Genomic DNA, 26,008 nt, shown 5'->3' with positions numbered 1-26,008 from the left:
GCGCGAGCACTACGTCCAGACAAAAACTCGAAAAGTTCCGTTACAGGTTGTAGAAACATGTCAAACGATGTATGGAATCAATCTTTAGGATGTTTTTAACATAAAACTTCAATAATGTTCCAACCGGAGAATTCCATTGTCTGTAGAAAAGCCCTGGAACGAGAGCTAACTCTGTCGGGACCGCGCGTCAGGAGCCTGAGACACTCTGCCAGCCACCTGACTCATTCAGCTCCCATTCCCCCCTCCTTTATAGCAGAAGCCTGAAACAAGTTTCTAAAGACGGTTGACATCTAGTGGAAGCCTTAGGAAGTGCAACTTGACCACATAGACACTGTGTATTCGGTAGGCCAAGCTTTGAAAAACTACAAACCTCAGATTTCCCACTTCCTGTGTCACACCCTGACCATAGTTTGCTTTGTATGTTTTATGTTTTGGTTGGTCAGGGTGTGATCTGTGTGGGCATTCTATGTTGTATGTCTGGTTTGTCTATTTCTGTGTTTGGCCTGATATGGTTCTCAATCAGAGACAGGTGTTTTGCGTTGTCTCTGATTGGGAACCATATTTAGGTAGCCTGTTTTGTAGTGTGTTTTGTGGGTGATTGTTCCTGTTCGTGTGTTCCTGTTTTGTCTGTGTTCACTAGTTCGGGACTGTAAGCTTAGTTGGGTTTTCGTCTGTTTATTGTTTTGTTCTATATTGAAAAGTATTCAAATAAATATGGATACGTACCACGCTCCTTCCACCGACGAAAGCCGTTACATCCTGTTTGGATTTTTCTCAGGTTTTTGCCTGCCATATGAGTTCTGTTATACTCACAGACATCATTCAAACAGTTTTAGATACTTCAGAGTGTTTTATATCCAATACTACTAATAATATGCATATATTAGCATCTGGGACAGAGTAGCAGGCAGTTTACTCTGGGCAAGCATTTCATCCAAAAGTGAAAATGCTGCCCCCTATCCCAAACAGGTTAAACAATGCCACTTTATATAATGTTTACACACCCTACATTACTCATCTCATATGTATATACTGTACTGTATACCATCTACTGCATCTTGCCTATGCGGTTCGGCCATCACTGATTCATATATTTTTATGTACAGATTCTTATTAATTCCTTTACACTTGTGTGTATAAGGTAGTTGTTGTGAAATTGTTAGGTTAGAATACTTGTTAGATATTACTGCATGGTCGGAACTAGAAGCACAAGCATTTCGCTACACTCGAATTAACATCTGCTAACCATGTGTATGTGACAAATAAAATTTGATTTTATTTGGTAGCATTGCCTTTAAATTGTTTAACTTGGGTCAAAACATTTTGGGTAGCCTTCCACAAGTTGGGTGAATTTTGGCCCATTCCTCCTAACAGAGCTGGTGTAACTGAGTCAGGTTTGTAGGTCTCCTTGCTCGCACACGCTTTTTCAGTTCCGCCCACAAATTTGATATAGGATTGAGGTCAGGGCTTTGTGATGGCCACTCTAATACCTTGACTTTGTTGTCCTTAAGCCATTTTGCCACAACTTTGGAAGTATGCTTAGGGTCATTGTCCATTTGGAAGACCCATTTGCGACCAAGCTTCAACTTCCTGACTAATGTCTTGAGATGTTGCTTCAATATATCCACATAATTTTCCATCCTCATGATGCCATCTATTTTGTGAAGTGCACCAGTTCCTCCTGCAGCAAAGCAACCCCACAACATGATGCTGCCACCCCCGTGCTTCACGGTTGGGATGGTGTTCTTTGGCTTGCAAGCCTCCCACTTTTTCCTCCAAACATAACGATGGTCATTATGGCCAAACGGTTCTATTTATGTTTCATCAGACCAGAGGACATTTCTCCAAAAAGTACAATCTTTGTTCCCATGTGCAGTTGCAAACCGTTGTCTGGCTTTTTTATGGCAGTTTTGGAGCAGTCGCTTCTTCCTTGCTGAGTGGCCTTTCAGGTTATGTTGATATAGGACTCGTTTTACTGTGGATATAGATACTTTTGTACCTGTTTCCTTCAGCATCATCACAAGGTCCTTTGCTGTTGTTCTGGGATTGATTTGCACTTTTCGCATCAAAGTACGTTCATCTCTAGGAGACAGAATGCGTCTACTTCCTGAGCGGTATGACGGCTGCGTAGTCCCAAGGTGTTTATACTTGCGTGCTATTGTTTGTACAGATGAATGTGGTACCTTCAGGCATTTGGAAATTGCTCCCAAGGAAGAACCAGACTTGTGGAGGTCTACAATTTTTTTTCTGAGGTCTTGGCTGATTTCTTTTGATTTCCCCATGATGTCAAGCAAAGAGGCACTGAGTTTGAAGGTAGTCCTTGAAATACATCCACAGGTACACCTCTATTTGACTCAAATTATGTCAATTAGCCTATCAGAAGCTTCTAAAGCCATGACATAATTTTCTGGAATTTTCCAAGCTGTTTAAAGGCATAGTCATCTTAGTGTATGTAAACTTCTGACCCACTGGAATTGTGATATAGTGAATTATAAGTGAAATAATCCGTCTGTAAACAATTGTTGGAAAAATGACTTGTGTCATGCACAAAGTAGATGCTCTAACCGACTTGCCAAAACTATAGTTTGTTAACAAGAAATGTGTGGAGTGGTTGAAAAACTAGTTTTACTGACGCCAACCTAAGTGTATGTAAACTTCCGACTTCAACTGTATATGACGCTACTTTCTATGATGTGGACAGTATGTGTTACTACATTATACAAGCTGATGTAATGGTTTATACGGTTCCTTTCTGTCCCTTTTTAAACCTCTGAAATCGTATTTTTTTTTAACATTTACCTCAACATTAAAGTACTTCACCAATCAGTGCGGATAGAGCAGTTTGCTATGGAGCGGGGAAAGTATTTACATGCATTGGACAGACACGAGATGTGTAGGGCGCGAGATGCAACTGAAATTTTGCAGGTGGGGAGAGAGCGAGAGTGGGTGGATGGGGAGGCTTGACTTGAAGCGTTGGGCATCTTGTTGTTATGACGTGCATTATCTGAATTAGGCTCACATAATTATACCTATGGAGGAGCAGCTTCTATAAAATAATAAAATAACGTTATTAACCGGTTCCTATGCAATAACGGTACTGTTTTGGAACAGTATATATCACTTTCGTTCACAGTTCTGATTCTGTTCCTCAATTCTTTTTGTTATTTTCCAGTTTAAGGTTCTTGTCCCTGAACCGGTTCCAACCGCTGCGTGCAACCTCATATCCCCCCTCTCACACAATTGATTTCAATGTGGTAATCAATGAGTGATTGACAAAACAGTGTTGCATTTCTCTTTATGTTTTGGGGACCCCCGAATCAAAATACAACATTCCAAACTGTAGCTGACTGTGTTCTGCAGGTACTGTGTTCTGCAGTCCTCTAACCAGTGATGTGGTTTTTGTGTTGTGGTAATTTCAACAACAGATTGTACAATATTTGGAGGATATATACATAGATATATATACACTACCGTTCAAAAGTTTGGGGTCACTTAGAAATGTTTTTGTTTTTGAAAGAAAAGCACATTTTTTGTCCATTAAAATAACATCAAATTGATCAGAAATACAGTGTAGACATTGTTAATGTTGTAAATGACTATTGTAGCTGGAAACAGCAGATTGTTTATGGAATATCTACATAGGCGTACAGAGGCCCGTTATCAGCAACCATCCCTCCTGTGTTCCAATGGCACGTTGTGTTAGCTAATCCAAGTTTATAATTTTAAAAGGCTAATTGATCATTAGAAAACCCTTTTGCAATTATGTTAGCACAGCTGAAACCTGTTGTGCTGATTAAAGAAGCAATAATACTGGCCTTCTTTAGACTTGTTGAGTATCTGCAGCATCAGCATTTGTGGCTTCGATTACAGGCTCAAAATGGCCAGAAATAAAGAACTTTCTTCTGAAACTCGTCAGTCTATTCTTGTTCTAAGAAGTGAAGGCTATTCCATGCGAGAGATTGCCAAGAAACGGTAGCCAAGATTGCCAAGAAACCAGCTACAATTGTCACGTTCGTCATAATGAGTAGACCAAGGCGCAGTGTGCGTAGAGTTCAACATATTTAATAAATTGAACTCACCAAACAAAACAATAAAGCACAAATGAAACGTGATGCTACTGGTGTGCACACAGGCAACTAACTGTAGACAAGATCCCACAAAACACAAAGGGGAAACTGGACTGGGAACTGTCGCCGGAAGCTCTGGACTGGGGACTGTCACAAGAAGCTCTGGACTGGGGACTGACGCTGGAAGCTCTGGACTGTGGACTGTGGAGGCCGGAAGCTCTGGACTGTGGAGGCCTGATGCGTGGGACCGGTACAGGTGGCACCGGGCTGATGACACACACCTCAGGGCGAGTGCGGGGAAGAGGCACAGGACGTACTGGACTGTGGAGGCGCACTGGAGACCTGATGTGTGGGACCGGTACAGGTGGCACCGGACTGGTGTCCCGCTCCTCAGCACGCCCGCTCTGCAGCGCTCTCAACGCCAGCACCTTTCTCCGGAATCTTGCGTCGAACTCCTCACTCGACTCCCTGACTGGCTCTGGTTCACCCCTTGGCTACGCCCGACCACTCTGTGTGCCCCCCCCCAAAACATTTTTGGGACTGCCTTTCGGGCCACCGTCGTGGTTGCGACTCCCGGAGTCGTCGTTGATCCTCCTTCGCTGCCTCCTCCTGCTTCCACACAGGCAACTAACTGTAGACAAGATCTCACAAAACCCAAAGGGGAAATGGCTGCCTAAATATGATCCCCAATCAGAGACAACGATAAACAGCTGTCTCTGATTGGGAAGCATACCAGGCCAACATAAACCATTAATCACCTAGATGACCCACCCTAGTCACTATCACGCCCCAACCAACATAGAGAATATACAGCTCTCTATGGTCAGGGCGTGACAACAATAGTCATTTACAACATGAACAATGTCTACACTGTATTCCTGATCAATTTGATGTTATTTTAATGGACAAAAAATGTGCCTTTCTTTCAAAAACAAGGACATTTCTAAGTGACCCCAAACTTTTGAATGGTAGTGTGTATATATATATATATATGTTATAGGCTACAGTAAGCTACTAAATAACATTTCCAGTGGCACACTGACTCACCTAATGATGAAAATGAAGCCATAGGCTAGTCGCGGTAATGGTCGTAGCAATAGCCTATCTCAAGATGAACTACTTTGAAAAACAGTGCTGCTGGTCGCAAAACACTGGGAGTTGTTGAGAGTGGTCTTCTCTTTTCAGCAGTAGGTATTTGTTTTCCAAACTGAACATTTTTCCTGCGATTGTATTTTGAAATGTGCAAAAGGCAAACCCACAGCCGTAACCAACCATAGAAATATAATCCATATATGGCTGTTCTCATTCAAATCAGGACTGGCAGCCATTGCTAATGTATTCATGAGTTTAACGGTCAAATTGCCAGAGTAAGAGGTTCCGAAACCCTTCTATGTCTATGGCCACAAAGCAGCAAGCTGCATATTTGACATGCATGCTGCACAAACTGCGGACTTCCCGATTGTAGGCATACAGATAACTGCCAAAATAATGGAAACACTTGAGTGGGGTGCATTTTCCTGGCATGGCTTCAGTCCACTTGTAGAATCTATGCCAAGGCGCATTGAAGCTGTTTTGGCAACTCTTGGTGGCCTAACACCCTTTTAAGACACATTATGTTGGTGTTTCCTTTATTTTGGCAGTTACCTGTATGCGCTTGTGATAACACTTAATCCACTGTTATTTTTTTTTAGAAACTATTGATCCTCTGTGGCTAAGTTATGCTCTCTGGTTTATTTTGAATATTGAGAGTGGACCCAGCCCCTGACTCACACACTTGACCAGTCACATTTATTTATTATGCATTTTATTTGTAATTGTTTTATTCATCAGTTACCCAATCAAGTCAGGGCCCCCCAGTTACCCATGTGGGCCCCGTACATGCTGTGATTGATTTATTTTGATGATATACCATAAATCACCAACACAGATTTGCGCTGCCTACTCTATTAAGAGACTGAAAATAGGACTTGCTTATTTTTTATAGAGAGGTGAGGTAGGCTGCAGTTTTCAAAATTCCGCTACTAAAGAGAGAAATGCATTGGGATCAGTGGCTAGCTGACATAATTGATTATTGAATAACAAAACAAGAAATGGAGATACGGAAGATATGTAGAAAAGGAATATAGCTAATTACTGAGGGTTTATTTGTTGTTGTGTGTGGGTAGGTAGGAGATCATCATTGAAACAGAGCACTGCTGACAATGAAGGTTGTACACCTTAAAGGACAAGTGCAGTAAAAAAATAAAAAATCTGTGTTTTATATATATTTCCACACTATGTGGAATAATACTGTTAAATTGTGAAAATAATGATATTGCCCTTTTAAGTGTAAGAGATGTTTGAAAAGACCGCCTGAAATTTCAGCCTGTTTTGGTGGAATGGAGTTTTGGCCTGCAATGTGACATCACCTGGCGGTAAATTAGTTAATAGACCAATAACAAACCCACTAGGCACAGACGTCAATTCAACATCTATTCCACATTGGTTCAACATAATTTCATTCAAATGGAATGGCAACAATGTTGATTCAATCAGTGTGTGCCCAGTGTGAAGACATTTCCAAACCTCGCTGCCAATAACAGCTAGTTTTCAGTTTTCCCCTCCTCACTCAGACCACTCCCAGACAGTCCTAGCAAAATTCTTGCATGAGAAATTGCTCTTTGCTAAGAAGCAATTTATTGTTATTTTTTTAACCATTTTAATTGAAAACAATCACAGTAAGGTACTTAATTGTTACTCAGAAATTATATAATATTGAGATAAAAACGGCTTCATTGGACCTTTAAAACCACATCACAGTTTTGAATGTGGGATATTTTCATGATTAAATTGTATCTGCTGTAGTGCTTCACAGGATGATTATGGTTTTAACAAAAATAGTGCACTTGCAAGGACTTTGAACCGCAAAGCGTTGCACAGTGGTAGCATCTATAAATTCTTAACCACACAGATAGTCTACTTTGCGTAGGTCCCTGTACTGGAAACCACTCCTTTCTTTCATGAAGGCCGAAACTGTTATTGTCTTGATTTCCAGATAGTGTCTCATCTTATGTTCTCCCTGTATCAATATCCTGTTATTTTTGTGTGTGTGAGTCTTTGTATTTTATGCACGTTTACAGGTATATTTGCTCAGCACTCTCTCACTGTCCCTCTCTCTCTCTCTCTCTCTCTCTCTCTCTCTTTCTCTCTCTGTCTCTCTCTCGCACACAGACTCACACACAGACTCACACATACTCACCCTATAAAGTATGTGTATTTTCAATTGAGATGTTCCTCTTATTTTAATGTCAGTTTTGTCTGTCTTTTGTTAGATGCTCATCGTGTTCTGCGACAATGGGTATTAGAGAAAGTAACAGAAATTGAACAGAAACCCAGGGATATATTGTCCTTTATTGTGCATTGTGAAAGTTGATGGGTGTGAGCCAGACCATCTTGAAGCCAACTACTAAATGCTGATGTGCTGCTGTCTTCATCGTTCTAAGATTAAGTAGAAATAGTTCATGATACTGCAGCATATTAACCAGAGATTAGCTTATATTGTTAGTACAGAGTGAGCGTGCACTAATACAAATGTGTTTTATATCATCTTTGTTGCAAATGGTGGACCAGAAATTGAGACCTTCTTCCATTTTACGGCAATTACAAACCCTGCAAACCCAACCCAAAGAACAATAAGACGTCCACTTATTCAGACCGTTACAGATGCCTCTTCAAACTGTCCTGCAGTTGTAGAAGAAAGAGATGCATCATGGAGGCAAGGCACTCATTATTAGTCACAAACATGGACGACACAGCCATTGGAGGCTTTTGAGAAATAAAGCTCAATGATTTATCTGCAGACTCTCCTGTTTTTGGACTGGTGTTGATGAGATTGGGCTGAATACACCATAGCTACAGTTGTACCGGAACAGTACCCATTTCCCACCATTGTATTTCTCGTTTGCCTATTCGATATGTTGGTGTTCCTCCTTTACCCTCCGTAATAGACATGCAGTGTACTGTATATGCTTTGGTTTTAAAGCACCCAGCGATACATTGATGCATCTTCTCTCAGGGTGGGAAAAAGGGTGTGTTTGTTTCCCACTCTTTGTTCCTGTGGTAAATCCAAGACCAGCTGCTGGTTGTGGGGTCTGGTGGGATTTTGGAGCTGTGTGTTTTCTCTTGCCATCCTGTGCCAAGGTGGCGTTACGGAAGCAAAAAGAGAGGGTGGGGGTAGTGAGATGAGGCAATGGCGGCCATACTGGAGATGGAAGCAGACTGAGAGTAGCAAGGATTGGTGTACGAGAAATACATGTCTCCTGAACTTTGCTTATGTGTCAGATAGGAACTTGTTGATTTGGCAAATTGTGCACTGTCGGACAGGACTACGTACACTCTTTCTCTCCCGCTCTCCCTCTCTCGCTCTCCCTCTCTCATTCTCTCTCCGGCTCTCTCCCTCTCTTTGCCACTAACCCCCCCTCCTTTCTCCTTTCCCTCCCTTTCAGCTCTTGAAGCTAACGCATTGGCTGGGCTACGGGCATCTTGTTGCCAAATAGGTGGGCCCTACTCGTGTTGGCAAAGGCTCAAGCAATGGTTAGGGAAAGAACGCGGAGAGGATGAGAGACGGCGAGAGAGAAACAGAGAGAGAAAGAGAGAGAATTGGAGAGAAAAGGGGAAAAAAGAAGCAGCACTCGGCTTTGCCAGCGGTCGTACGCGCTTGTCCAACATTGATTCGGTTCTCTCCTTTTTTTCCTATTCTGTGCTCTGCACTCCCCAGCCACCCCGCCTGTGTGTGTGTCTCTCTGAGTCGTACGTGGGGCCCACAGATCTGAGCAAACACCACTACCAATTACGCTTTGCCAAGGATTTTTTTTTGCTTTATTTCCTCCTTTTTTGGGGGGGGAAGCGCAAAAGAAGAGTGTTTATTTTAAGTGTGTCTATTCCAGTTGTTATATTTAGATAATTTTTGTTCTTAAATACCATTCACCATTTCTATTTTTACCATATTTCCATTATTTCTCAATATTAGTTTTCTTCTCTTTAAATTTGGGTATTTTGTCTTTCCGTCACAGATTTAACCAGTGATCCTTTGCGGCATTACGCTGTGACCCCCAGAACACCCGGGGGGGGTATCTTGTTTTGTTTAACTTTGTTCCACTGCTTACTGTGGGCAACTGGAGATTCCCGAGATCTTCTGCTAATTATCTTTTTTACCCACGTTTTTTCATCTGCACGTTTTTTACACCCTGTCAAACCAGCACTTGCTGTACATTTGTGAGTGCGAGAAAAAAAGTGGTGTTGGAGAATTCTTTTTCATGTTGAACGTTGTGCCAAATTTATGATGAGAGGGCAAAATGGTAACTACCAGACCGTCTGTCTTCCTCTTGCAGTGTGTTTTTGTGGTGATTTCTGTCCGCTTTCAGTTTGTTGTTGAAATGTGAGTCTGGTTAGACTTCTTTTGCATGGCAGCAGGAGAGATAGGAAATGGTATGGCAGATCTTTTAGCAGCACATTTTAACAGTGGTCTTGTGGCGGCTAAGATTGGCGGTGAACGACCGGTGTGTGGCAACCCTGGCACAGGAACACTATGGCGAGATCTAGGCATTGTCGCTGAGCGATGTGTAATGAAGGTATTATAGTATAGCTGAATAACTTCTCCTTTACAGTAGATGTAAAAAAAAAAGTGTTTGCTTTGGCTTGAATTTTTTTTATCTCGTTTGTCTTTTAAATTTCAATTAATCTGTTATTACAGTTTAATATACTTTTTAAATGTGCTTTCAGATTATATTTTTTTGTAAGGACAGGACCAGTAATTTACTATTTGCAATGTAATTGTATGTATGTACCTACAGTATTATTACATTTTGGATATGATTATTATGATTATTATGATTATTATTATTATTATTATTATTATTATTATCATTATTATGTCAGTTAGTGGTATTGTTGGTAATGCTATCCATGTCTAAGTAAGTTGTTTCTGAACTGTATCCCCTCTATTGGCAGTGCATTTACATTCTATCAAAACAGGAATTATTTTTGGGAAAAATGTCAGTCAATTGCCTCATCGCTCTTCTATCTTCAATAACTGATCTTCAGCTGCTTGCATGACACCATACAACATGAGAATAACAGAGCACCCTCTCTCTCTATCTCTCTCTCCCTCTGTTAGGATGAATTTCATCCCTTCATCGAGGCCCTTCTCCCCCATGTCCGTGCCTTCTCCTACACCTGGTTCAACCTGCAGGCCCGCAAACGCAAGTACTTCAAGAAGCACGAGAAGAGGATGACAAAGGATGAAGAACGAGCAGTGAAGGACGAGCTGCTGGGTGAGAAGCCTGAGATCAAGCAGAAGTGGGCGTCGCGGCTGCTGGCCAAGCTCCGAAAGGACATCCGGCCCGAGTTCCGTGAGGACTTTGTGCTCACCATCACAGGCAAGAAGCCCCCCTGTTGTGTTCTCTCCAACCCCGACCAGAAGGGCAAGATCCGCCGTATCGACTGTCTCCGCCAGGCCGACAAGGTGTGGCGGCTGGACCTGGTGATGGTCATCCTGTTCAAGGGCAGCCCTATGGAGAGCACGGACGGAGAGCGGCTGGTCAAGTCGCCCCAGTGCTCCAACCACGGCCTGTGCGTCCAGCCCCACCACATCGGCGTGTCCGTCAAGGAGCTCGACCTCTACCTGGCCTACTTCGTCCACTCACCAGGTCAGTTGGTGAACGCCTTACAGCTTTCTTTGTCTTTTTCACACACACACACACACACACACACACACACACACACACACACACACACACACACACACACACACACACACACACACACACACACACACAGGTCAGTTTGTAAGACCTTTTGCAGCCACACCCTGAGCCTTGCCAAACCCTGCTCCTCTCCGTGCACCACCTGACCAAATGCTAGCCTGTGATAAATAAAGAGAATCGCCTCCATGTGTAACGCCTTATCAACATTACAATTATAATACAACACATTACAGAACACATTTGACACCACTGACACACTGGTGTCAAAGTTTGTGTGTTGTTTTTGAGTTGTGTATGTGTCTTTAAATGTGTGCTTATCCAGAGATAAAGTCTGTGCTGGTAAATTTGTTCAGGTGCTTGTGTGCAAATTTGTCTGAATTCAAATATGCATGTTTAGGGGTGTGATGTCTGTAAACAAACACATCTGCAAATGTGTTTGTCTCTGCGTGTGCTAATGTGCACAGTAATTGTCTAGCTATAAATGAGTGTCTTTAAGGCTGTTTTGTGTGTGTGTGTGTGGTGTGTGTTTTTTAAATTGTATTTTTTATTTATTTCACCTTTATTTAACCAGGTAGGCTAGTTGAGAACAAGTTCTCATTTACAACTGCGACCTGGCCAAGATAAAGCAAAGCAGTGCGACACAAACAACAACACAGAGTTGCACATGGAATAAACAAACATACAGTCAATAATACAATAGAAAAGGTATATATACAATGTGTGCAAATGAGGTAGGATAAGGGAGGTAAGGCAATAAATAGGCCATAGTGGCAAAATAATTACAATATAGCAATTGAACACTGGAGTGATAGATGTACAGAAGATGAGTGTGCAAATAGAGATACTGGGATGCAAAGGAGCAAAATAAATAAAAAATAAATAAAAATAAATAACAGTATGGGGATCAGGTAGTTGGATGGGCTATTTACAGATGAGCTATGTGCAGGTGCAGTGATCTGTGATTGCTAGGTTAGATTACTCGTTGGTTATTACTGCATTGTCGGAACTAGAAGCACAAGCATTTTGCTACACTCGCATTAACATCTGCTAACCATGTGTATGTGACAAATAAAATTTGATTTGATTTGCTCTGACAGCTGGTGCTTAAAGCTAGTGAGGGAGATATGAGTCTCCAGCTTCAGTGATTTTTGCAGTTCGTTCCAGTCATTGGCAGCAGAGAACTGGAAAGAAAGGCGGCCGAAGGAGGAATTGGCTTTGGGGGTGACCAGTGAAATATACCTGCTGGAGTGCGTGCTATGGGTGGGTGCTGTTATGGTGACCAGTGAACTGAGATAAGGCGGAGCTTTACCTAGCAGAGACTTATAGATGACCTGGAGCCAGTGGGTTTGGCAACGGATTACACTGTGATAGACTGCATCCAATTTGCTGAGTAGCATGTTGGAGGCTATTTTGTAAATTACATCGCCGAAGTCAAGGATCGGTAGGATGGTCAGTTTTACGAGGGTATGTTTGGCAGCATGAGTGAAGGATGCTTTGTTGCGAAATAGGAAGCCGATTCTAGAATTAATTTTGGATTGGAGATGCTTAATGTCAGACTGGAAGGAGAGTTTACAGTCTAACCAGACACCTAGGTATTTGTAGTTGTCCACATATTCTAAGTCAGAACCGTCCAGAGTAGTGATGCTGGATCCAGAGTGTGTGGTGTGTGTGTGCGGTGCATGTGCAGTGTGTGTGTGTGTGATGTGTGTGTGTGTGTGTGTGTGGTGTGTGTGTGTGTGTGTGTGGTGTGTTTGTGCGGGGTGTGTGCAGTGGGTGTGTATGTGTGTGGTGTGGTGTGTGTGTGTGTGTCAGTAGCAGTCTGTTGTGTGTCTCTGGGCTGAAGAGCATGGTGACAGCTGGCCCAGTCCCAGGTTGTTTGGGAGGCAGGCGACTGAGGCAGGGAGAGCCACCCCGTCTCCAGCCTCAGCCTCCCGCGCTCTACTCTCTCTGGAACCGCAGCCCACCTCACAGTCAGCCCTGCTTCGGTCGCTTCGCCAACACACACTCGCTCCCGCTCTCTGAATACACGTACACTCTCTCACACACTCTTATAGCTTATACACAGAGACTTCCATACACTAATGCAAACAAACACACACACACACATGCACACTGCGTACAGAGACAGCCCTTCTCTATATTAGATCGTCAGTTTGGTTTAGTATGTTTATTCACTTTTTTATTCGTCCAAATTCAACACAGGTGTTTCCTCAACAAACTTTATATCAATCAAGTTTATTTTATATAGCCCTTCGTACATCAGCTAATATCTCGAAGTGCTGTACAGAAACCCAGCCTAAAACCCCAAACAGCTAGTAATGCAGGTGTAGAAGCACGGTGGCTAGGAAAAACTCCCTAGAAAGGCCAAAACCTAGGAAGAAACCTAGAGAGGAACCAGGCTATGAGGGGTGGCCAGTCCTCTTCTGGCTGTGCCGGGTGGAGATTATAACAGAACTATGCCAAGATGTTCAAAAATGTTCATAAGTGACAAGCATGGTCAAATAATATTCATGAATAAATGTCAGTTGGCTTTTCATAGCCGATCATTAAGAGTTGAAAACAGCAGGTCTGGGACAGGTGGCGGTTCCATAACCGCAGGCAGAACAGTTGAAACTGGAATAGCAGCAAGGCCAGGCGGACTGGGGACAGCAAGGAGTCACCACGCCCGGTAGTCCCGACGTATGGTCCTAGGGCTCAGGTCCTCCGAGAGAAAGAAAGAGAGAAGGAGAAAATTAGAGAGAGCCAAGATTTTCAAAATGTTCATAAATGACAAGCATGGTCAAATAATAATCAGGAATAAATGTCAGTTGGCTTTTCATAGCCAATCATTAAGAGTTGAAAACAGCAGGTCTGGGACAGGTAGGGGTTCCGTAACCGCAGGCAGAACAGTTGAAACTGGAATAGCAGCAAGGCCAGGCGGACTGGGGACAGCAAGGAGTCATCATGCCCGGTAGTCCTGACGTATGGTCCTAGGGCTCAGGTTCTCAGAGAGAGAGAAAGAAAGAGAGAACGAGAGAATTAGAGAGAGCATACTTAAATTCACACAGGACACTGGATAAGACAGGAGAAGTACTCCAGGTATAACCAACTGACCCTAGCCCCCCGACACATAAACTACTGCAGCATAAATACTGGAGGCTGAGACAGGAGCGGTCAGGAGACACTGTGGCCCCATCCGAAGATACCCCCGGACAGGGCCAAACAGGAAGGATATAACCCCACCCACTTTGCCAAAGCACAGCCCCCGCACCACTAGAGGGATATCTTCAACCACCAACTTACAATCCTGAGACAAGGCCGAGTATAGCCCACAAAGATCTCCACCACAGCACAAACCAAGGGGGGGCGCCAACCCAGACAGGAAGATCACGTCAGTAACTCAACCCACTCAAGTGACGCACCCCTCCTAGGGACGGCATGAAAGAGCACCAGTAAGCCAGTGACTCAGCCCCTGTAATAGGGTTAGAGGCAGAGAATCCCAGTGGAGAGAGGGGAACCGGCCAGGCAGAGACAGCAAGGGCGGTTCGTTGCTCCAGAGCCTTTCCGTTCACCTTCACACTCCTGGGCCAGACTACACTCAATCATATGACCTACTGAAGAGATAAGTCTTCAGTAAAGACTTAAAGGTTGAGACCGAGTCTGCGTCTCTCACATGGGTAGGCAGACTGTTCCATAAAAATTGAGATCTATAGGAGAAAGCCCTGCCTCCCGCTGTTTGCTTAGAAATTCTAGGGACAATTAGGAGGCCTGCGTCTTGTGACCGTAGCGTACGTATAGGTATGTACGGCAGGACCAACTCGGAAAGATAGGTAGGAGCAATATGATACTCTATAAGCAGTCCTTTTTCATCAGTTACTTGTATGGAACATGTGGATACTTACTTTGGAATGGAAAATGTAATGTTGAAATAGAGGAGACCCCGGTGTCAAGGAAATATATAGTATATATTGAATTTTACGTTTCTCTTAGTCTGGTGGATACACAGAGCCCCCCATGTCGGAGGTCAAATGTTCCGCAGAATTTTAAAGATGAATTTATCATTTATTATATATTAGCTGTTTAGATAGCTTGTCTTGGGTATCACTAAAATAATGCCACACTTTGTTTTGTAAATTATCTTAAATAATAATAGTAATAATAATATATATTTTTCAATAATATATTTGAATCTGTCTCTGATTACACAATTTAATTTATATTTTTCTATTCCATGATTTTGATCATGAGAAAAGCAATAACGACTGCATGAAATAGTTTTGAGTCTTGACATAGCACATTTTTCATGGTTATGAAGTAACCTTGCAATTTATGTCTGACAAACAATTTGCTGTTTGAAGATTTTGCTTTTGGCGTTCATCTTTTTCTATAACTGAACAGTCCACTGTGATCGTGCTGAAATGAATCTTCCATTTATTTTCTGTGTTTCCTATTGTCGGTTAGCAATGAAACACTCAAGTGAAAAGTGTTGTCAGGTATTCTGTGGGTGCAGTTAGTTGATTGACTCACGTATGGGCTGATGGAACCCTCAGGTACGTGGAACCCTCTCCTGCGTTGGTTATCCATTAGTATAGGGCTAAAGAAACGTATTGTCTTACACCAGGCAAGCGTACAGTTACAGAGCCCTAATTCTACTTCTTGGCACCATGGTGCTGCAGGCCTCTGTGACAGAGTACCCCATGCCGTGTTCTTTTCAGCACAGTGTGTAACTCAGCGTCAGTTAGCTGGGCCTCTGTGAGCTCGTCTTCCTGTTTCACAATGTGCTGCCGCTAACCCAGGCTCAGATTAGCTCCCTGTGAAGCCGCCCCTTAGAGCTTAGCTCTTTTACCCTGTGCCAATATTCACCAGTCATCCCGATACTGTTTTACCCTTCTGTGTGTGTGTGTGTGTGTGTGTGTGTGTGTGTGTGTGTGTGTGTGTGTGTGTGTGTGTGTGTGTGTGTGTGTGTGTGTGTGTGTGTGTGTGTGTGTGTGTGTGTGTGTGTGTGTGTGTGTGTGTTTACGTATGTCAAGATTAATTTATTTTCTGAAACTTAAATGGTTGCTGCAGTTCAGCTAAATTAAATATAGTATTCTCTCACTTCCCACTGGGCACAGACGTCAGTTCAACGTCTAGTTTTGATTTGCATTTGGTTGAGTTGTCAACTAATGTGAATTCAACGTAATTTTTTTCCCACAGTGTCATTGGATTTAGGTTAAAAGATGGGTAAAATAGGAAATTCCCTTACATTGATTACTTTTTGCCAATTAAATCAGTTTTCCACATTGATTCAGCGTCATCACATAGAATATTTTGGTTAAATGATGTGGAAACAACGTCCATTCAACCGTTTTTTGCCCAGTGGGTTGGCTTTGTGCCTCTGTACAGGGTGGTATTACATCATAAATCATTGCTTTTTGTTACCTTTTGTTGGAATCGTTGTTTCCCCGCATCTTTGTCCACACTCATGTCAGAGAATAGAAAGTGTTTTGGCAAATGCACAAGCCTTCCAGGCCTCCTCACTTCTACAGAGACGGCATAGAACTGTCGGCGGACAGCCATAGGCTCCACCTGGTTCTCCTGCCCATAAGCTTCACTACCGTAACACCTCAACAGCAGCCCACACTCCCTCCACTGTACACTGCAAGAATGAAAAGTACCATCTTAAAAAGCATGAACCAGTAGAGCCTCTGAAGGAGATGGGGTTAAAAGTTCACTGAGTGTAGGGAAGAGAGAGGGAACAGTGAGTGGTTCCATTTTAACCTTTGGAGTGGCAACGTTACTGCTTTATTCTTAGCTCCCTATCCCAGGGTGTCTGTGTCTTTCGGAAGCTATCAGAGTCCAGGCCTTATCAGTCCATCTGAGCCGTCGGTGTGCTACAGTTCTCCTGCCCACTGATGTCACCGTCGCCAGCTGCTGGTTTTTCCCCTGCAGTATGAGTGACAGGAGACTCCTATCCTCCTCTGCAGTAGTGCTTTTGTCCAATTATAGACTTAGGCCTTATGGGCGGAGCAGTGAGGGCTAGCTATTACTGATCAAAGCAGCTTACTCTGCCGCTCCACAGCTGCAAGGCCCCTTATCAAAAGTATTGTAGGCAAATACCTGGCTGTTCACCCAACGTAATGCAATTGCATTTAACCTGTAAGAGTCAGTCACCCAGGACTGGTTGTCCTGAGGTAATTCCTGATGCTGCTGATGATAATGGTTCAGGGATGTGGAGGAAGAACGGGCTGAGCTCGTCTTTGATCAGATGTTGAATAAAGCACGGCTCAGCCAGCCAGGCCCTGCCAAGGTCCAGCTCAGGTCACTGCGCGATGGGAAAAGTTCATGTTTTTGTGCGGTGTGTTCCATATTTGTCAATCTGATGAATCGCCGCTGTTCCAGTATTAGTCATGTTTGGAGCGTGCTCCCTCTCATACGGCTCTCATTACTGCTCTGTTATGATAAAAATATGTTTCTGAGTGCACCCCTAATCTGTCCACCATGCTAGGAGAGATCTTGTCCAGGGATGTGCATTGTTGGGTCGCTGACCTATGCCAGCTCCACGGTGCGGTGAACTCTGGCGCTGACCCGCCGGGACAACGAGCCCATCTCCATCTCCCAGACACTCCATCTCGCAGGCCACAGCAGAGAACAGAGAGAATGATTTAACCAAACCAAACAAAGAGAGTGAGAGCCTTGGAGACCGACAGAGACTTAAGACTTAACACCCTGTCAACCTTATCTATCGTACAGATTTAATATGATTTGCACAATATCCTGAGCTTTAAAAGGAGATAATGGTATTATCAGATTTTTCGAATGAATATGAAGTTGCCAAATGTGACACAGAATTGTATTTCCCCCCAAAATACAGCCAGCCCTTTGCGTCTTTGTCTTTGTCTATTATGAAGGCAGGCCTGGGAAGGTTTGGGGGTTGTGGATGGGCGTTGGTCCTATGTTCTCTGATTCTGCTGCTGCAACATTCTGTCTCATACTGTCTCTGTCCCTGTGCCCAGACACAGAGAGAGTGTGGATGGGACCACACGGTCATGTGGATCCTTTAAGTCTGGGTACGTCATGCTTTGGCCAAGAGTGTTTGCCTCTCAGATATAGGGTGATGAAGGAAAAGTGGCGGACATTAAAAGTAGTTTAAAAAGAACTATGAGTTTTACAGGAAAGAAGATCTGCTCTTTTCCTTGGCCGATAAACAAACTGAACTGCAGACTTCTGGAAGAAGAACAGAACTGTGTTCCTCCAATGTTCTGGCATGGGTCTGTAACCCGGGCCGACAGAGAAATACTGAGAACCGGCGCGAGGGGGGCCACATTCATCTCGTGTGAAAAACACCCCGTGAACCCTCTTAATGGAAGTTTAATATGCTGTTGTCATTTGAATAAATGCACCAATAAAGTTTGAGCGTCGGCGAGCCACTCATGACAGAACAGTGTCATTGACACAGTGGCGTTTTTAATATGCAAATGGTGCAGGGATCTCAAACAGCCTAGCTTGGCCCGTTTTCAGGGCCCTAGTTTTCCCAGTTCCCTTTTTGTGTGTGTGAGGAGCGCAGAGTGTATGGAATCCCTGGTAAACAGATTATTCGAGGGTGATAGGAAGTCTGAGGAACAGATGAAAAGATTCAACCCGTTAGGCGGTTAGAATTGCAGGGACACTGTGCGCTCCTTAACCACTTTTACCCATAATTCCTCCATAATCACAGTGCATTTACTGGCTTGTTAGTACACGGACATACTTTATCGTAGTATCCCATTTTCTTTATAAAAACAGTACATTCACAGGGTCAAGTACATAATATAACTGTCTCCTTTAGGCATCTTGGTTTTAGCTGTCCCAAGAAAAAATATGTTTGTTTTTTAAATTGCACATTACAAATAATTCATTATTTTATCAACATTTTTATCTACAGTGACTGAGGATTGTAATGGTATACCCTTTTGGCAGCATTATTTTATTTTATTTTTTGTTAATTATGATTTTGTGCTTATCATTTTGTTTTTTCTGATTTAAAATGGACACATATTTCCCGGAAATACTTAAAAAATATGTATCGTAGTTAAATAACACATTATAGCAAGCACAGCATCATGGGCACGGAAACATATACAATTGTTTAGTTGTCTCAGCCCTCCTTAAAATATGATTTTGTTCATCTTCATCTGAATGAAAAGAGGGGCTAGAAGGAGGATGAGCTGGGATGTTTGTTTTTGTATTTTTTATGTATTTTTTTTGTCTCTACTGCTGTGTCGTCTCACTGCTTGATTTCTTATAGCCTTTTTGTACAGACGCCAGGCGTAAAATCTGTCTGTTCCCAAAAACATATACCCACGCAGGAGGGGTGGACTGGCCTTTCTCAGCTCCCTGTGCCGAGGAGCGAGGGAGCGAGAGAAGGGATGAGAGCTGCCCGCCCAGTTCCCAGCCAGATTCTGATCCGCTCGCGCTCGGCCCAGTAGAGCAGAGCCAGGGAAAGGCTGCCCTGTAATTGGGACAGCTCTTTCCGTACGGAACCCGGAACAGTGGAGGCACAGACAGTCTGGGAATACTGATACGGAATCTCTATCAGTATGTTATTTACTCCCTATCAAATTCTGCCATTTAAATAGAGTAGCAACATAGTTTTCCCCAAAAATGTTTTATGAGAACTCTAAATATTTCATTCTATATCTATTATTATGATTTATTGTATTATTGTTAGTGGTATTATTAGTCGTAATTGTGGCCGTAGTGACATCACTCAATCTAATGTAATGTAAAAGAATAGCTCTAAATACAGATGATGCAAAATGCCATGGTGAAGACAAAGAGAGGCAGGGCAGAACTCAGTGTGGCTGGTTGGCAGCGTTTGGCACCCAAAGCTGCAGCTCTGTTTGGAAGGTGCCAGCTTTTCAAACCGCCGCACAGCCTCTGCCAGCCTCTCCTTCTGATCCTTTCTTTCTCTCGTTCTTAACCTTTTTTCGATGGTTTCGATGAACACTTCCCCCCTTCGCGGCCTCATCTCCCTCCGTCATGTCTGTGGCTTTTTTAGCGAGCCGACAGGAAATATCAGCGCTAAAATGTAGATGATATAGTATATTAATTTATATTTATTGACCTCTTTATATTTCATAATATAATAATCACCATTTTATTAAACGGTGATACATTGTGAGAATATTTTCATATTACTTTTTAGTGTTGATGCTTTCAGTGTGATTGTGCTGTAAGGGATACTGGTCCAAAACAAAATGGAGGCTCATTTTCAGATCTTGCCCAATGAGAAAGGAGAATGACTTCAAGCTAAATAACAAAATTGTATTTACTAAGTAACAACAGTAAACTGCATAGTAAACGCACTGTAAAAATACATCTATATTCAAAATAACATAAAATAGTAATTCTTTATAGATTCTTTTCCCAGCTGCGGTAGCATTTTTTTCACATCTCGCAGCTGAACAGGGAGAGAGAGAAGATGGCTTGTGGGGGGGTGTGATGAGAGTTTGACAGGCGCACCAAAAAATATAACAAATCACAATTGACGTGTGTTTGCATCTGCGAGCGAGCCTCAAATCCGTTTGGACAGAGACCTGGGCCTTCACGGAGAACATTTGGCCTGAATGATGGGAGAGCGTAAAACGATGGGTGTGGGGGTGGGTGGAATGACTCCATAATGATCAGAAAATTAGGCCCATTATTGACTTAGAGTAAACAGGCCTCTCTAAGTGTGAAAGGGCCCCATTCAGCAAGGACCAGGAGCACTGCTTCTTTCTTCCTTTTATGGATCCACCCATGGCCTCAAGAGCAACTCTTTTGTTCATTGAAATAACAGGGAAGTGAGGGAGAGAGAGGTAAGGGCATCCCTCCCTTTGGAGGACATGGTATGGGGGCACTGACATACAGTAACAATACAGCTATGTCTGTGTATTTAGGCATTCTACATATGGATATAGCCTACAAGTTCTGTATGTATTGTAGAAACTGTAACTGCATGTAAAGTTTTTAATAGTTGGGCATGCTAATGCTACAATTACATTCCTAGCCGTGCAGACAAACACAGTTCTGTTTTAGTACAATATTAACTGCCATTCAGTGATATCATGATGTTTAATTCTGTCTGTGTTGATGAGCTGAGATTCCCTGGCGGTCTCAGACCCTCTCTGGTTCCGCATCACTTAAAGGCGTGTGCGCCGTCGGAGCTCTGCCACGCCAGCTGACAGCCAGGGGACGCAGGGTGTAAACTAGGTGCTAATGCGTCCTTTTGCCTGTTTGTCAGTGCAAATGTTTTAATTAATGGGAATCGAATAAATAAATAAACCCGCTACGCCTCTGAGTAGCTGAAAAACAAGGAGACAGAGAGATATGGCCACTAATATGGGATGGTAACATTCTCATTATAACCGTCAACTGTCAACACTTCTGCACTCACCTATAATTTCAGACTCTTTTGAATTCGTATTGGCACTTCCAATGCATACATTTCATAAAAGAATAAAAAACAACATGTTTTTTTCACAAGCAACTATGGAGAAGATTAAAGCAGGAAGTAGCACGTTTATGAGGTTGCACGGTTTGTTTGGCCGTGCATATTGGTGTATTTACTTATGAGCTCTCACATTTTGGAAGTCAACTCATTGTGTTTTGGGCTATTTAGTGTCTGAGGCCGGTGCCTGCCCTTTTGATGCACACAACCATACCTGTGCTTTGAGTAATTGACCAGAAAGCCCCTGCAAGGGGTTGCAATGGCACCTACCCCTGTTCCCTGCATACCTTTGCTGGTCGGTATCCAAGGTGCTTCTAGGACAGCTCCTATTGGCACACAGAGTGGGGTGCTGGGCTGTTGCTGTGGCACTCTGACCTGTAACGTAGGCAACCGCAGGGCACAGAGCTGCCAGAGGAATCCACTCCGATCTGTTTCACCCTATAGACAGAGCATTACTAACATGAATATGTCTGAATTCAAGCAGAAATGCCAATACAGGAATACTCAAAGAGAAGATTCACTCCATCTTGGTCTCCTTTAGTCAAACCCATCTGAGGGATCTCTGAGACCCTGGTTCAGAGTTTAGCTTCAGTGGGCCTGTTTACAGACCTACATTTGTTAATTGAATAACTTCTAAAGGTGCACTAGTGGTGCAGAAGTGACTATCCTAGGTGTCCCATCCTGTGCACACAGGAAGTGTCTCTGTGTTTTGATGGCCCAGTTATGAGATTAGTTCAAATGGAGGGCCTATGAGAGAGCCTCCTCTCATGGGGCAGAGCTACTGTAGCGTTCAGAGCCACCCTTTGAAAATATTGTTATAGTTCATAAACATGAGGCTACATCTCTTTCCCTTTCATTTTTCAAAAGCAATCTGTTTTGCCCTTCAAAACAACCAAGAGATCCCCAAAGATCTCAACTCCTATGAGTGAGTGTATGTTTATGTGTGTATGTGTGTGTGTGTATGTGCACATCTTTGTGCATGCGCACATGTGTGCAATAGTGGCAGAGCGAGTGACAACAAACGGCATCCGTAGCACAGCATATGTGTGCCTACTTCTCTCCACAGTCTCCCAGTGCTCCCACTCACCCACCCAGCACCTGAACCCCAGTTTACACCTGGTGCCACACACACACACCACAACACAACACACACACACACACCTAGCAGTGCACATACGTGACCTTACAGTCCCTGGGTAGTCCCAGGACCTGGGATTCGCCTCACTGCTCATACTGGGTGCCCCTGCCCTGAGTGGAGGGTGTACAGAATGGCTACAACAGGCACTGACTTGGTCCCCTCAACCGGTCCTTGACTGAGTGCAATCTGTTACCACACTGGACTGGGAAACTTGGATTTGTTGGTTTAGGTCCAATAACATATGGTATGTTTTGTCAGAATTCACTTTGAATTTGAATGGCCTTAGGGATGATGTTCAAATAATGGTCAAGTCAGTGATTCTTGACGTGAGATGTTTGCAGATCTCTTTGCCTTATAGTTTTTGTGCTAACATGCGCTAGTTGCTGTATGATCTGACTCAGACCACCCTGCTCCAGAGTTGTACTCAAGTTTCCATTATACTACTTTGTTTAATATGATTGAGGCTCTCCTCCAGCAACCCACACCTACAGGGGAGCACCCAAACGGAATTACCTGAGCCTGAGTCCCTCTGCACGTGCTCCTTAGCAGCACAGGCGGAGATTTAGAGGGTAATCCAAGCCGCTGTGTTTATTTTAAGAGCTGATGATTTAGAGACTGACATTAAAAGGAGAGGGCAAACAATTTAAGAGACATTGTGAATGGAAGAGAGGAGTAGGTGTGGGCGGGAGAATCAGGACTTCTCTCTCTCTCTCTCTCTCTCTCTCTCTCGCTCTCACTCTGACAGTGAATTAGAGCAATCTGGCCTCCATTCTGCGGTTCGATTTTTATCTGTGGCTTTGGCCCCAGAGAATACAGAGTCGATACTTACTTTTGTGTTGTTGTTTCTGCTCCTTTCATCAGAGTTTATTTGACCTTCTGCTCTGGCTGCGGAATGGGTTCAAGTGAAAGCCGATTCACGCAGAAGGTTCAGGAGTGACCTGGTGGAATATTCCATACCTTGGTCAGGGCTTTCTCTTTTACATGCAGCAGATAGTCTACAAATGCATCGGCCAATTTCGGTTGCCTGGTTACCCAGACTCATTACTCTGGCCAAACGTTTCTTCTCCTCTGAATTTGACTCCCTCCCGATGCCTTTTAGCAGGGGTATTCAACTCTTACCCTACGAGGTCCGGAGCCTGCTGGTTTTCTGTTCTACCTGATAATTAATTGCACCCACCTGGTGTCCCAGGTCTAAATCAGTCCCTGACTAGAGGAGAGGGGAACAATGAAAAGACACAGTGGAACTTGCTTCGAGGTCCAGAGTAGAGTATGAGGGCCTTACATAATGCAAACACATTCAAACCATCTGATTGGTCTCAGAAACCAATTGTTTGGGCCAGTGCCAGAACACACATGGGTAAAGCGACGTTTTCAAAATTCGTCATTGGCTTTGATACTGTGGGTAGAGACGATCCAGTCACTATTTGTATTTGTATTTATTAAGGATCCCCAAGGCAGCAGCTGCTCTTCCTGGGGTCCAGCAACATTAAGGCAGTTACATACAATTTAAAATATTACATTACATTTCACAACACTTTACCCAATACATTTAGTGTGTTCCCTCAGGCCACTACTCCACTATCACATATTTACAATACAACATCCATGTGTACATGTGTGTAGAGTGCATGTCTTATTATGTGTATATGTGTCTGTGTCTGTGTGTGTGTATCTTCAAAGTCCCACTGTTCCATAAGGTGTATTTTTATCTGTTTTGGAAATCGGATTCTACTGCTTGCATCAGTTACCTGATGTGGAATAGTGTTCCATGAGGCATGGCTCTATGTATTACTGTATGCCTCCCATAGTCTGTTCTGGACTTGGGGATTGTGAAGAGACCTTTGGTGGCATGTCTTGTGGGGTATGCATGGGTGTCCGAGCTGTGAGCTAGTAGTTTAAACAAAAGCTGATGACTTTGTTTTGTACAACGCCCCATGTGACCACGAACGACTTCAATGATGGCAGATTCAGACTGAAGTATGTACAGTAGCGATCGATATAGCAGCCGAAGAATTCCGTGTGAATCATCAGGCAAACATGTTGGGGTCAATTCTGACCGTTGTAATACACAATGAAAATGTAATGCTCTGATGGAAGACCTGTTTTGATCTTTGGACAGGAACTCAAATCCACAACCCTGGCAACCTCACAGGGAAATCCTTCTGATAAGAGACACGATTAACCTAACCATTTGAAGCCCTAGGTTCCTCACAGAGAAGACTCCTGTCTGTGCACTCTGACTCAGTTACCCGCGTCACACTCCAATCTCGTAGTTACATTATATTCTGCTCAGCCAAATTACAGTGCATAATATGGTGTGGATTATGTCAAATTGTTTGACATTGATTGAAGACATCTGCTTTGACATCATGTTTAAACCATCTTGGTTAGACACATTTGATATGTTTCCCAAAACCCACGTTACAAAAAGATGGCTCTATTCACACATCTCTTTTTCAGGGGCTTTCTATGTGTGATATTATATAGCCTAATGCAAAACAAACAGTTCCAAATTACACACATTATTTTCCCATACTGAATCTTCCAAGGCGTTAATCAAATAAACCTTTCTTTCTCTCTCTCTCTCTCTCTCTCTCTCTCTCTCTCTCTCTCTCTCTCTCTCTCTCTCTCTCTCTCTCTCTCTCTCTCTCTCTCTCTCTCTCTCTCTCTCTCTCTCTCTCTCTCTCTCTCTCTCCATCTCCATCTCCATCTCATTTTTTCTCTCAGTGAAGTTGTCCTGGCCAGAAATCTAACTGAAATGGCCTTTAGTACAGAGGCTCTTTTGTGGTTGACTAGCTGTTTGTGAAAAATACCAGGGTTTTTCTCTGCGCCTCAGGTCCGTAGCAGTGTTTCTTTTCGGTCTGGTCCGGTAACACTCATGTCCCACACACACTGGAGGCTAAACCTTCAGATTTTATTTTGGTTCGGTTTGGCTTTCGAATGTCTTTCCCCTTATTTCTCTTGTGTAGCTTGAACTGATACATGCAGGCCAGCTGCACCGGACGCGGCTGTGTCGTCTGTGACATTTCGTGAGAGGACATCTGCTCACAGCCCAATCCCTGGCGTCTGAGCCGCCCTATCTCACTTAGCATGCTAGCCGCTATGTCCGATTTAACATGAGCTCACCAAGAACAGGGAGACGCCGTGAGTGCAATGTAGAATAATCGTGAGATGCGCTGGACACATTTTTTCACTAAGAAATCATGCAGACGATGCTTTGACAGCGGCAGTGAGTGTGAGGAGCATGTTATGCATACAGTATGCATACTGGTTGTGTATTATTTTGAAACGTGTGTATGTTGACAAAATGGCATCCAATAAATTGGGTCATTTTTCAGCCTTGACACAAGGGCACATGTGTCTCACGCACGCACGCACGCACGCACGCACGCACGCACGCACGCACGCACGCACACACACACACACACACACACACACACACTCATTGGTTTTACTATCCAAGTGGGGACCTAAATATGTATTCCCATTCACAATCCTATTTTCCCTGACCCTAACCTTAACCCTAACCTTACCCCTAACCCTAAAACTAAAACTAAACCTAACCCTAACTCCTAACCCTAATTCTAACACTAATTCTAACCCTAAACCTAACCCTAACTCCTAACCCTAA

General features: G+C 43.4%; 1 protein-coding gene across 1 annotated transcript in view; it reads left to right on the top strand.

Moving 5' to 3' along the window:
- Positions 1 to 25,400, top strand: part of LOC120045783 (nuclear factor 1 X-type-like) — a 49,495-nt gene extending 24,095 nt beyond the window's left edge. Inside the window, exons 3-5 of the mRNA XM_038990713.1 lie at positions 10,222 to 10,753; positions 11,133 to 11,149; positions 25,347 to 25,400. Of these exons, the coding sequence (XP_038846641.1) occupies positions 10,222 to 10,753; positions 11,133 to 11,149; positions 25,347 to 25,400 (603 nt within the window). The remainder of the gene's footprint in view (positions 1 to 10,221; positions 10,754 to 11,132; positions 11,150 to 25,346) is intronic.
- Positions 25,401 to 26,008: the final 608 nt, after the last annotated feature.

This window comes from Salvelinus namaycush, chromosome 4 (assembly GCF_016432855.1).
Source record: "Salvelinus namaycush isolate Seneca chromosome 4, SaNama_1.0, whole genome shotgun sequence".
Classification (NCBI taxonomy): Eukaryota; Metazoa; Chordata; class Actinopteri; order Salmoniformes; family Salmonidae; genus Salvelinus; species Salvelinus namaycush.
The sequence above is the reverse complement of the archived record's forward strand: the minus strand, read 5'-3'. Positions and strand labels throughout refer to the sequence as shown.